This window comes from Ambystoma mexicanum, chromosome 13, assembly GCF_040938575.1.
Source record: "Ambystoma mexicanum isolate Mex_15411 chromosome 13, UKY_AmexF1_1, whole genome shotgun sequence".
Taxonomy (NCBI): domain Eukaryota; kingdom Metazoa; phylum Chordata; class Amphibia; order Caudata; family Ambystomatidae; genus Ambystoma; species Ambystoma mexicanum.
The window spans coordinates 3,198,937-3,212,705 of record NC_090938.1 but is presented as its reverse complement, the minus strand read 5'-3'; the positions used below and the strand labels follow the sequence as shown (position 1 = coordinate 3,212,705).

The window sequence follows — 13,769 nt, the reverse complement described above, 5'->3', positions numbered from 1 at the left end:
AAAAGGAAGAGGGAAAGCAGCACAAGAAAGAGGGAAAAGAGAATTCCAATTCCCACCATCCAAAAGAGGGCCGCAAGCATAGGAAGGGAAAATTCCATGGGAAACCGGGTAGGTCTCTCCTCTGGTGCCAAACCAAAGGGAGGTCAACAGAAACCACCATTCCATTTTTATTGATATTTTATTTCTATCGTGCTTGTAGACAAGTGTTTCAGAGCACGACAAGGCAAGAGAAGGGAACAAGGTAGAACAAAAACAACGTTCTTTCTAGGCCCAGTGACATTGAGAACGAGCAAGTGCATGGGAGAGGCAAAGGGGAGAAGTGCATGGGAGGGGGAGAAGTGCAAAGAAAAACAGATACAAATTAAAATAAATAAATAATCAAAGGCACCAAACAGTGGTAGTGCAGCCAGCAAGTGGCGACTGCTGGGTTTAAGGCAGCAGACAGGGTATGCCTGATAGTGCCGGAAAAAGGGGTGGCTGTATGGGTACAGATACAGACTCCAGTGCAAGGGATTGCCCGGAGGGAGTGCGGGTGCGTGGCAGGGTGAGCAGGTACCTGGCCTGGAAGTCAGCAGGTAGGCCAGGTGCACGGTGCAGAGCGAGAGAAGATCAGCAGGGGGGAGAGGAGGGACGAAGGCAGAAGCGAAGAGGAAAGTCTTGAGGGCTTCCGGAACCGGAGACGCTTCTCTTCAGGAACAGTTGGAAAATGTTTTGTATGTGGGTCTGTCGATCATGTGCAAAAGGATCCCAGATGTAGGGCAAACCTTCAGGGGTCCACACTGCCTCCTTAGCCTTCATCCCTGAGGGAGAAGTACAAATGGCATGTGCACACTTTCAACTAACTGAAGACCCCATTAGAGTTCAATCCAGTGTTTCATTTGTGTATGGGTCTGTGGGAACAACAGAATGTGTACAACTACATACCAGATAACACCAATGAATATTAGGACAGTGTTCTTGTAAATGGCCAGGAAACCCCTGCCATCGGAGACACTGGGGCAAGCATTACAGTGGTAGATTAACGTTTTTTCAAACCTGAGGATGTAGCTAAGGCACCTAAAGGTCCCACTAAGCTTGCAGGAGGCCCCATCCAAAATGGTTCCTATTCTGCCACCTCTCATCCAGTGCAATAATATGACTGTTAGAATTCCTGTTAGAGAACAGAATAAAGGGCCACGGAGAGTCATGTTCGGAAATGATTAAAAAAAACTCTTGGAGTTGTATCTAGTACCCCCAGTCCTCCCAGCAAAAGACGTAGGAGCAAACAAGATTGGCCAGAGAGGCAAACTTGAGAGACTCTCAGTTTGAGGTTGAAGAGATTGCCAATACTTCAAGGCCACCCTTCTATTTCCAAGAACAAGAGGGAGACATCCAAGGTCTCTGGGAGAAAGAAAGGTCTCAAACCTGGACAAGGACATCCCTGAGAGAACTGTCCCAGGTCACCCCAGTGACCCCTTCCCCAGCTGAGGCTGAGTGGGTAGACCAACCATACTCTATAGAGGCAGCTTCTGGTGACACAGCTGGAAGAAAGCCATCCCTGTGTTGGGGATCTGGATCCTAGAGACCATCGTGAGCTGCAGACTTTGCTTGCAGAAGGTGGACCCTCTAGAGCAGACTTCAGCAGAGGACAAAGAGTATCCCTCACTAGAAGGTCTGCGCCAGCAGACCGCTTCCCAGCTGTAAGGCCAGGATCCAGGGAAGCATAGCCTTTACTGGGAGGATGACCTCCTCTACAGTGAACCAACTGAGTCTACCCAAGGGGACTACGGGAGACTGGTAGTGCCCCAGGAGGTGAGACAGAAGTTCTTTCAGTTGGCAAGTGAGATCCCTCTGGCTGGCAACTTGAGTTTCAAGAGAACCAATGAGAGGTGATCTCTGTACTTCTACTGGCCCAAGATGGGGGGCTGATGTACAGATATTCTGTAAGAGCTGCCACACTTGTCAGTGTGTCAAAGAATGTGGCAGCTTTAGTGCCCCTCCCTGTGGTGGGAGTCCCCTAGAACCTCTTCAGGCAACTGATTCATATTGTTTGTGGTAGACCATGCTACCAGGTATATTGATGCCATACATATGAGAACTGTTACTGCTCGGGCAGTGGCTAAGGCCCTCCTTGGTATGTTTACCAGGGTAGATTTTCCTAAGGAAGTGCTCTCTGACAGGGTATCAAAATGTATGTCCCACTACATGCAGACCATGTGGAAGAACTGTGGAGAGACTTAAAAGTTCTCAACAGCCTACCATCCCCGAACCAATGGGTTGGTGGAGAGGTTTAACAGAACTAAGAAGAGCATGATGGGTGCTTTAGAAGAACCTCTTAGAAGAAAGTGGGACCTTCTACTGCCATGCCTTATCTTTGCTTATAGAGTCAAGCAGGGGTTGGGTACAGCCCCTTTGAACTTCTTTATGGTCATCCAGTCAGAGTCCCTTTGGCCCTGATAAAGGAAGGGTTGGAGAGTGCTCCTTCCCTACAACCAGTGAGTCACTAACTATACGCTAGGCCTCAGGAAGAGGATGGCATTCATGATGACAGAAGCTTCAGATAAACTGAAAGCAGGTCAGGCTGGTCAAACATTGGCATGACCAGAAGGCCAGCATGGTGGACTTTACTCCAGAACAGCTTGTTTTGGTTATGGTACTTTCAATGCAGAGGGCCTTACAGGACAAATAGATTGGACCCTTCAAGGTTGTGGGTAAACTTGGAGAGGTCAATTATTTAGTGGACTTGGGCAATCTCATGGAGGCCCCTGGGGTCTATCACACTAACTGTCTGAAGATTTATGTTTCCAGACCAGAACTAGGAGCTTTGCTTCTATCCTCTGATCAAGAGGAGGAGGAGGAGGAGGAGGAGAGTGTGCCTCTCCCTGATCTTCTCTGGGGGTCAAATCTCAGATGTGACAAAAGAGTAAAACTCTCTTCAGATTTGACTCTGCAACAACAGTAGGCATGCAAGGCTCTGTTGAATCAGTTTTCCTCCCTGTTCTCACTGACGCCAGGCTTGACCCCTTGGGGACTGCAGTCTCCCTGTCAAAAGCAGGGGTTACAGCATGTCAGATCATGATTATCCCACATAAAGGAAGAGGTCAAGAAGATGCTTGATCTTGGGGTTATTGAGCCATCTACAAGCCCATGGGCTAGTCCAGTTGTACTAGTACCAAAAGCAGGAACCACATTTCGCACACATGTGTCATGTTTGTTTTTGTTATGTCCGCGCCATCATGCCCTGGGTCCCTTACCGCGCAATATAGGATTATTTAAAGTAAAGAGTTGAGATTCTGTGTGGACTATAGAGCTCTTACTGCAGTCACCACGACTGATGCCCATCCTTTACCCAGGACAGATGAGCTGGTGGACAAACTTGGTTCAGCCAAGTTCCTCAGTACATTTGACCTGACTTCAGGCTATTGGCAAATATCTCTGACAGACCATGCCAAGGAGAACTGCATTTTCCACCCCAGGAGGCCTCTACTAGTTTAAGGTAATGCCTTTTGGACTACAGAATTCACCTGCTACATTTAAGAGGATGGTGAATCTGTTCTGAATGGGTTAGAGGATGTTTGCATGGCGTACTTGGATGACGTTGCAGTGCTCAGCCCTACTTGGAAAGAACATGTTGACCACTTAGGATTTGTTTTGCAGGCTCTGGAACAGGCCCATCTGACCATGAAGGCTAGTTAATGTCAAATTGGTCAGAGTAAAGTGATCTACCTTGGACATGAGGTAGGAGGAGGTGAAATAAGGCCATTGCATAGCAAAGTACAAGCTGTACAAGACTGTGCGACCCCCCACTACTCAAACCCAAGTGAGAGTCTTCCTAGGAACTTCATAGAGAATTATGGGATCATAGCGTCTCCCTTCAATGTGATCTCCTTACCGAAATTCACCAAGAAGGTCCGGTGGAATGAGGCGTGCACTAAGCCTTTTTAAGGACCGAAGAAAGCCCTTTGTCAAGCTCCAGTCTTGAGAGGTTCTGACTACAACCAATCCTTTATTGTACAAACAGATGCTTTTAACACAGGGCTAGGTGCAGTTTTGAGCCCGCTGGATGAGAAAGGTTCGGAACACCCCATCTGCTTCATCAGTAGTGTTGGGCAGAATTGCATGCAGTGTCCTCTGGGACCACTACACACAATTAGGACTTACAGGTGTTAGCCAAACCCACCTTTTGGTATAGGTCTGTACCACACAGTTTGTTGGTAGCGAGCTGAGCAGCCAGGCTTATCTCAAGATTGAATGTGAGCAGTACAAGTAATTACACAGACGACTTTCAATCACAGTCGTTCAAGTAGACACTACTTAAGGTTTCTTGGTAAAACACTTATTAATTTATTACACAATCATTTAGAAAACATTTCACTATAAGGAGACCACTTAATATTATATACCAATACACTTCCATACACAACTTTAAGATTTTGAGACAGTTTGAGAGTTCCCCTGAAATAGGAGCCAAATGACAGTGAGAAGTGAGCAAAATGGGACAAGGTAAGTAGAATAGATCACATATACTTAGACAGTGCAAATAGTTTCAGTTCACCAGAAGAGTTCAATTCAAATCAATAGGCCATGCCACTGTCAATTGGCTAGTGTTGTGGGTAGGAAAGAGCAGTTCTGGTATAAAATGGTAGTCTTTGCAAATGTTCTCAGAAGTAGTTTAGGCAAAAAAGAATCATATGTCGGGTCACAAGCTGATTAAGCCTGCCATTTGGGAAAGTTTCACAAACTTTCACCGCAAGAGTGGCGTTCTCTCAATCGGGTTGGCATCGTACCTTACTATGAAGAACAAAATGCTGCTGAAGACATTGGTTCCTGGCAGGTCCTGCAGATCTCACTGTTCCTGAGCCTCGGTCATGGGGACAAGAGGAAGGACGTCGGGGGACTCCTGCGCTGCACGGGTTCGTCGAAAAGGCAAACAAGATAGTCACTTCAGTTCCAGCAGCTGTATATTCAAGCGCACAAGCTGGTATCCCTCTCCCTGGTTAATCCTAACCAGCCTTGAGAATGGTATCCAGTTGGCTTACGAGTTGATTGGTCCCACCAACTCAAAGGAAGAAGTTGTCCTTGAAGGGGCTTCTCTGTCGAGATGAACTTGGCAATTCAGAATTCAGACCTGCAGCAGGGCTTTGTCGGGCAAACCAACGGTCCAGGAGTTGTAGCAGCCGTCCTCTTCCAGCTAGTCCTCGGTTCTTTTGTTCCAGTGGCCGACTCTGCTTTCCAGTCCAAGAGACTCGCCTTTTAAACAGTTTTCTCCCTTTCATTCCAGCCTAGCTGCCACTCACCCAGCAGGGTGGCTGTCCTTTTTGGACAGTCAGCCAGCCAATCACGCCAGAGTGCATTTGGGTCTCCTACAGACTAATATAGATGTTCATGTTACCAACAGCGCTCCCACAATGGAAAATGGGCATCAATTGGACTGGGTAGTGACAAATAACTTCAATACACACGACTACAAGACAGAACCTTGCATTTGGTCCGACCACTCCATTCCCTAGAGATACAATTCTGAACCCCCCCACCCCCCCAGTGAAACTAGCTCGAAGGAATTTTAACATCATCAACAGGGAACAGTTAGAATCCTACTAGATCATCTTAAAGAATTGGCAGACCAGAATGCCCCCCTCCAACTTAATACACAGAGATCCAATGTTCAACCTCACACATGGTTTTCAAAAGATTTGTCATTACTAAAAGGGACAAAGAGAAAATTAGAAAATGTATGGAAAAAAACCCAACACTAGAAAACAAAGAAAAAAGGAAGAATATAGAGTCAAGATAGAAGAAAGAGATAACAGAGGCAAAAAAACGGTATTACAATAATCAAATCACATCAGCGGTTAATGCCACAAGTAAACTATTTAGCATCCTGAAGTCCATCGAGAAACCCAAGGCAACTCCCCTTTTACTCCGTCTCAACAGGATTGTGAAAAGTTTTACTTGAAAATCGAAAAAGCAAGAGACCTAATCAAGAAATCACAACTAAACAATTAAAAAAATCAAATCTACCCCCTGGACAATCTCTCCTCCTTTTACTCCGTCTCAACAGGATTGTGAGAATACACAAAAAGCTTTTTACTTGAAATTCGAAAAAGCAAGAGACCTAATCAAGAAATCGCAACTAAACAATTCAAAAAATCAAATCTACCCCCTGAAGAGGCTATTGATAATGTCAAAACGTTTAACTTTTCTATCACTTCAGAGGATATGAAAAAAACACTTGCCTCTATGAAGCCAACCTCTTGTGCTGGAAATATCTTACCAGCAAAAATGATTCTAGAAAACTCCGATATCTTTGCTCCTTTATTGTCCAGAATCCTTAATACTTCTTTCAGGGATCAATTAGTCCCCCAGGACATAAAAAGGATCACTGTCGCTCCTTTAGTCAAGAAACCAGACTTGGACCCTAGACACATAAGTAACCACAGGCCCATTACCAATTGTAATTTCCTATTAAAAATCATGGATAAGATAGCTACCTCACAACTATAGGCACATGTCGAGGTGTCGGAATCCCTTCATCCTCAACAGTCGGGTTTTAGACCTGCACATAGTACTGAGTCGGCTATGATAGATCTGCAGACAACGACGCTCAGTATTATGGCCAAAGGGAAACCAGGCCTTCCTATCCTATTGGATCTTAGCGCTGCTTTTGATCTACTTGACCATATGACCATAACCTCCTTGAAACCGCTCTGGGTAAAACGCCCAACTGCTCATCAGCAGCTAAACGGTGGATAATGTCATTTTCTAAAAAATAAGACATCACAGGTTCACTGGGGAGACAAATTCTCGACAGACAGAGAAATACTTTGCGGGGTCCCACAGGGAGCCAGCATGTCCCGCCTGTTGTTCAACCTATATCTTCGATTTCTCTGCCAGGTCCTGGATCAGATAAACATCTTTTTTTACCAACTACGCTGATGACACTCAGCTAGTGATGGAACGCAGCGGAGATCACAAAAAGGACGACAACAACCTACTTAATATCTATTCCAGTATAGAACAGTGGATGGACACAAACTGGATGTGCCTAAATGGAAAGGAGACTGAGCTAATGGTCTTCGGCTCCCAGCAGGCTAGAAACTCTTTCTGCACAATACAGCTCATTTCAGATCAAAAATATACAGATCAAGGTTCTCGACAAAGTGAAAACATTGGGCATGATGATGGAAGCATCATTAGGAGCTGAAGCGCAGACGCAATATATAAAGAAAACGTGTAGCTATTATCTTAGACCATATCTATCAGAGGACAATTGCGCTACCGTGGGTAGGGCAACCATTTTGTCCAGTCTGGATTGTGGTAACGCCCTGTTGGTAGGGGCTAATAACAAATGTCTCCAAGTTTACCAGATCATACTGGACAATGCAGTCAGTATCATTAAGCGTATACCCAAATTTGATCACATTAGCAATGCTAGGAAAGAGCTGCAATGGCTTAAAGTGGAAAATAGAATTCAGTTTAAGGCTCTCACCATGGCACAACGCTGTATCAATGGCAAGGCACCAGGGTACCTGAAAACCAAAATATACACTTACGTACCCACCCGCACTCTAAGATCAGCAGATCAAAACAAGATTGCGGCAGCTAAGCACAAACGCAAGTTAGGTCTTGGTAAATCCTTTCCGATTGTTACAGAAGGATTATGGAATAACTTGCCCATAAATATAAGAAAAGAAACAAATTACTTACGATTTCGTAAGCAGGTGAAGAGACTCATTTTCAACTAAATGCCTTTTTCTAGCCATCTAGATGCATACTTCTGCGGCCTTGTTATTGTGTGTTTGTTTCATGTTCATGTCCCTTCACCCCGAGACTTGCGAGTTACTGGTGCATTAGAAATGTAATAGAAATAAAAAAAACTAAGCACAGAGTTTCGGGCACCTCCCTCACTTCCTGCCCACCCCAGACACTCAGCCAGAGGGGGTCTTCAGTCCTGAATCCTGCCAAAGGCATACAAACAAAGGGACCAAATCTGGTTTGGCGTGCAGAGACAACTAGAAGAACCTTTCCAAAAAGGAACAGTGAGAAAAGAAGACCGGGAACTGTTTAAACAAAGGGGCTTAAGGCGCCATCTTTAAAGACATGGCTCCCGTGATTTTTAGCTACCGGTGTTCGCGGTCTGGAAAAATCATGGTAGTTCATTGTAAAACCATTGCCACCAGCCTTTTCAATAGGAAAGGGTAGCATTTGACTACTACATGAGTATGTAGACACAGAGCATACTATGTAACCCCTCCAGCACTCCATTGTAAGATGGTGTGTGCTGGGTCTAGGAATTTGGAAGGACTAGTAAAGTCAATTTCACTTTACATTCTCTGGGAAACAGTTTATCCCAGAGAAGGTATCTAAACCTTTGGAAAGTCTAAAAAGACATCCCTGTGTCACTGCACTGAGGGTGCTGTGTAACACACATTAAAAGATGCCTATTCTCCCCAACAAGTAGGAAACTGAAGGACCGTGAGACAAGGTGGGCAACCATTGAACGTGAATGTTTTGCCGTTGTGTGGTCCTGGAAGAAGTTTAGGCCATACTTGTATGGATCTACTTTTGTGATTCAGACAGACCTCCAACCCTCAAGATGGTTAATGCAGATGAAAGGGGAACATCCTAAATCGTTAAGGTTGTCAATCAGCCTCCAAGGGTTTGATTTCACCATAGAACACAGGTCAGGGTGTAATAACCAAAATGCTTATGGTCTTTCCAGACAGTATGACTGACTGGATTAGGAGCTGCATCCAAGAGTGGATTCAATCCTCCTGTCCCTTAGTCTGAGGGGGACGAGTGTTAGGGAGAATTCTCAGAAATGAGACGCCCAGCTCTTTAGCTGGACTTAAGGACTTTTACATTTTTACCCTGGAGTGAGTGCGCCCTTTTTCTTACTCTCTCATGTGCTTTGACCTGATTTGTATTTTGTGTTTTCTTTGTTTTTGGAGTCTGATAAACTCCATAGGCATCTACTTTTTGTATGGTGACACACAGCACCTTCAGTGCAGTGTCAGAGAACTCCTTTAGATTTCTCCTAAGGCTTAAATACCTTTTCTTGTGTGAACTATTGTTCCCAAGAATAGTAAAGTGAAATTTACTTTACCTACCTTTTCTCTTTGTGGGTCCAGCACACACCATCTAATGTGGAGTGCTGGGGGGGCTTGGTAGACCCTTATCCTACCAAACCATGTAACATTTATCATGTTACCCTCCCTACTTGAAATGGCTGGTGGCAGTGGTTTAATTTTCCAACCATTGTGCTCTTCTACCACAGGCTGAATCCTCAGCTGCAGTACAGCACCCATGGGTGACCATTTCAAAATGGCTTCGTCTTCTTTTTTTGCCATTTTCTGTTTGTGAGGTCTGTCTTGGGTTTTATTCTTGCGTTGGGCCATGTTTGAGCCCTTTGTTAATTTTGCCTTTGGCTCCAGCTAATACGGTGGGCAGTTTACAGGAGCACTTTAGTGCCTTGTACTAGGAGCTGCACAGGAATGAATTCCATTTCTAGATATTTCCAAATTAAAGCCAAATCATTCAAGCATGCTCCGCGTCAGTGTCTTCTTACCTGGGGTTTGGGTTTGCTTGGTGCTCTGTCACGTAATGGTAGCGTGCTGCTTGGGATTTAACATGCGTAACATGACTCTTCTCCTGGGTTTCAGGCTCTCATCAAACAGGATAATCTGGATGCCTTCAATGAGAGGGACCCCTACAAAACTGAAGACCCCCACGATGAAGAGGAGGAAAACGATGACGACTCCACCCTTGAGGGAGAGCCCTTCCCTCTAGAACGGGACGAGGTGATGCCCCCACCCATCTCGCACCCCCCATGTGAAAGGCTCACATTCCCGAAGGGGCTTCCCTGGGCTCCGAAGGTCAGGTAAGATGCCGGCCTTAATCTGCCCTCTCATCTGTGCTCATAGTAGTGCCCCTTGATGAGGCATGATCTTCTTATGCTCTCTCTTATATCCTCTTCTGCTTCCTGCAATACTCTCATCGCCTCCTTGTTAGGACAGTTGTTCTGGAGTCCAATTAAGGGCTTAGTAATGCCATACAACTGAGACAGTACACATCTCCACTCTTCGTATAAGGCTGTACCGCCTGAGTATTTGGTAGCATAGTTGGAGCAGCCAGGCTTTTCTTAGGAGGGAGGGAGGCAGTGGGAAAGTACAAAGAACCTGTAGGATACAAATGGTTCAACAAACACCCAGAAGTAGTGTACAAAATAAAGGTTTATCATAGATACAAATAGGCTAAGGTAAATCTTGGTGTGTAAGTACTTTGTCATAGAGTAATACACGCAATATAAAAACTTAACACAATGCTTAAGGTACACAGACCAAAGCATAGATCTTGTGTAAAATCACTAACAGTATTTCTAGGCAAGTCAGATCTAATCATACACATTTGGAATAGAACACGCCTATTCAGGAGGAGTAAAACCACTAGTTACTTTTAGATTACTTACAGTAATTCAAGGGTAGTAGACCCTGTCAGTCATGCATTGGCACTTAGTTAAGGAATCCCTTAGTAAACCAACCCCGTTACCAGGATACCTTTCTGAATAGTGGAACACAAATTCATGGAACAGTATAAACCTAGAACTACATTCAGGATAACCTCAGTTATACTAGGCGAGTAAGACCTAATATTGTGTTGGGTAAGAATTGGTGCAGTCACACTGAGACTACACAAGACTTATCAGCTTGGTATTAGCTTGTTTTGGGCACTGGTACATGTTACAAAGCACAATACATGGTAATTAACAGTGATATTTTTAGCAAAAAATTATATACAGAGAGTACAGGCCATGGCCAATTAAGACATAACTGGTATATGCACAATATATACAGATAGTAACTGTGTCTAGCATACTAATTGACTTTGTGCTAATAGCCACCCAATGGCAAGTTTCCTGAAGGACTGGAAGGAGCTGGCTGACTTAATGTTTAGTGGCAGGGAGTTCCAACGTTGGGAGGCGAGGACAGTGAAGCTAGAGCCTCCGGCTCTTTTAGAGTTAAATCTGGGCACCATGAGACCTAGGGTGTTGGAAGATCTAGTAATTCTGTTGGACTGCTTCCAGGTGAATTTATTGGTAAGATTGGGGGGGGGGCTAAGTGGTTGAGAGCTTTGTATGTGAGGCAGAGAGTTTTGGGGTTAATTTATTGTTGGATGGTGAGCCATTTGCATGTGATTCTAGAGTTGGAGATATGCTCTCGCCTAGGAATATTTAGTGCTGCTCGTAACGCGTTATTTTGAATGACTTGGAGTTTACTAATTATAGCTTGGTTTGCACCTAGGTAGAGGCTGTTGCAGTAATCTAACTTGGGCTGTATAAGGGCTCTCGCTAGAGTAAGGCAGCTATTAGTAGAGAGAAAAGGTCTACAGGCCCAAATTAGTTTACCTGTGTAGGCGGTGGAAGAAGCGGTAGAGTTGACTTGCTTGGTGAGATTGATATTGGAATCAAGATAGAAACCAAGAGTTTTCACGTTTTTGGCGACAGGTTTGGTGTTGCCATCGATGATGATTTTAGAATAGTTGGGGCTTAGTTTTTGTAGGTTGTTAGGTGAACCAACAATGAGCAGTTCGGTCTTCTCGTCGTTCAAGCAGAGGCCATGTGTGGCCATCCATGCCTGAATGACAGAGAAAATTTAATTGATCCTGGTGACATCAGTATTCTAATTGCCAGATATGGTGAGGAGTATCTGGGTGTCATCCGCATAGTTTGTATAGGTGACACCCAGACGATCCAATTTATCAAAGAGAGGCTTTGTAAAGATATTATATAGAGTAGGGGAAACGCATGAGCCTTGTGGGACACCACACGTAATGGGGATGGGTCTGCCGCAGCCACAGGGGAAAAGACCCTCATGGTTCTGTTGGCCAGGAAGGACTGTATCCATGTGACAGCAGAAGGGGAGAAATGAGCAGCAGAGGAGAGGTGGTTACAGAGTATTTTATGTTCGACCAAGTCGAAAGCTGCTGAGAGGTCTAGGAGGAGTAGGATAGCAGCCTTACCCTTATCTTTAATGTCGTCGATCTGACTTTTGAGATCAACAAGGGCAGTTTCTGTTCCATGCTGAGGTCGAAAGCCAGATTGACGCAGTCCTAATAATTGGTTGGATTCTAGATAATTCTGGATTTGCAGGTAGGCAACTCTATCCAGGATTTTTAGCAGGAAGCCAACGGTGGTGATAGGCCTATAATTAGTAGGAATGGCTGGGTCCCGGGTCTGTTTTTTTAGAAGAGGGAGGACCCATGACTGTTTCAAATTGTTAGGTACTGAGTTAGTAGAGAATGATACGTTTATAAGTTTAGAAATAAATGGGGAGAGGTCTCTTGCGGCATCTTTTATAATCTGTGCGGGACAGCTGTCCCCTTTACAGTTTGACGGTTTGAGAGAAGTTATAATTTTTTGCACTTCTAGTGCGGTTACCTTTTTGAAGGTGAAGCCACAGTTGATATTGGACGTAGTAGGTGAACTAGGGGTGGGTAGGTTACATTTGGAGAGTTGTAGTCTTTTGTTTTCAATTTTCGTTTGCAGGCCGGTGATTTTATTCGCAAGGGCATCTTGGATGCTAGTGCACCATAATTGATCCTTCACGGACGTGTCCGTAGGTGGATTGGAGTTTTCTAGCTCCTTCAAGATAGTAAATAATTCTTTAGTACTGGAGCTAGCATTGTTTATTCTTACATTATAGGCTTCCTTTTTGGTGCAAATTATTTCTTTTTTATAGAGGGAGGATGCAATGGTGAGATTAATTTTGTGTTCCTCAGATGGATTCATTTTCCACAGGGTTTCCATTTTCGTTTTCTTATTTCTTAGTATTTTAAGTTCCAGTGTGTACCAGGAGTTGAGATGGGCTCTAGGTTTGCTTTTATGTAATTTTAAGGGGGCAATGATGTCAATAGCTTTGAACATGGCGTCATTGTAGGTGTCTACAAGTACGTTAGGGCCCGATGTGTCAGGGATCATATTGAGGGTAGGTAGAACCAATGGTATGAGGGTTTCTACGGTAATGTTTCGCTTATTTCTAGTCAGACAAGCTGGTGCCGGGGAGCATTGTATGTGGTTTGGGTTGTTGGTACTAATATCAAATGAAAGTAGGAGAAGGTTAGTCCATATGAGGGGTTGGGGGTCCTTAGAGGTGATGTTGCAGCTGTAGGCAGCAAGCCAGTCTAAGGTTCTGCCCTTCTGATGCGTAGGTAAGGTGATGAGTTGAGTGTAGTTGTGTTCACAGAGGGCATTGGCAAGGGAAGATGCAGGGGTATCATGAGGATCATTGTGACCCAGGTTAAAGTCACCTAGGATAATATTCTGTGAGAGAGGTTTAGAATTCTCTGCTATGAGGGAGGTTATATCTTCCTCAAAGGTCCCTGTTGGGCCAGGGGGCCTGTATATTAGTTCCAAGGTGATAGTGGTCTTAGGTGAAGTTTGTATTTTAATGGACAGGTGTTCACATGAGTTTAGTATGGGGACGGTGACAGATCTAATATCAAGCGAGGATTTGAAAATGAGAGCTTCTACTCCTCCACGAGCATTGGATCTGTTGGCCCTAAGGATGGAATAGTTGTCAGGAACCGCAAGGGTTAGGTAGGGACCTGCTGCTGCATGAAGCCAGGTTTCTGTGGTGGCAAGGAAGTCCCGGTCTTCTGAACGGATGAGGTCGGCGATTTCAGTAGGGTGAGCAACAAGGGACCTGATGTTAAGTAAGGCTCCTTTTAGTGAACCGGTGTTTGCATGGGAATTTTTGTTGGTGTCTTTAGTCATGGGAGTAGTTAGTGTTTCA

The 13,769-nt window shown here is 44.7% G+C and overlaps 1 protein-coding gene across 2 annotated transcripts in view; it reads left to right on the top strand.

Annotated features, from left to right (window-relative positions):
• The window catches only part of STRIP1 (striatin interacting protein 1), a 306,491-nt gene that overhangs the window by 145,989 nt on the left and 146,733 nt on the right, over positions 1-13,769 (top strand). For both annotated transcript variants that reach the window (XM_069632974.1, XM_069632973.1), the window contains exon 10: positions 9,642-9,859. In XM_069632974.1, the coding sequence (XP_069489075.1) occupies positions 9,642-9,859 (218 nt within the window). The remainder of the gene's footprint in view (positions 1-9,641; positions 9,860-13,769) is intronic.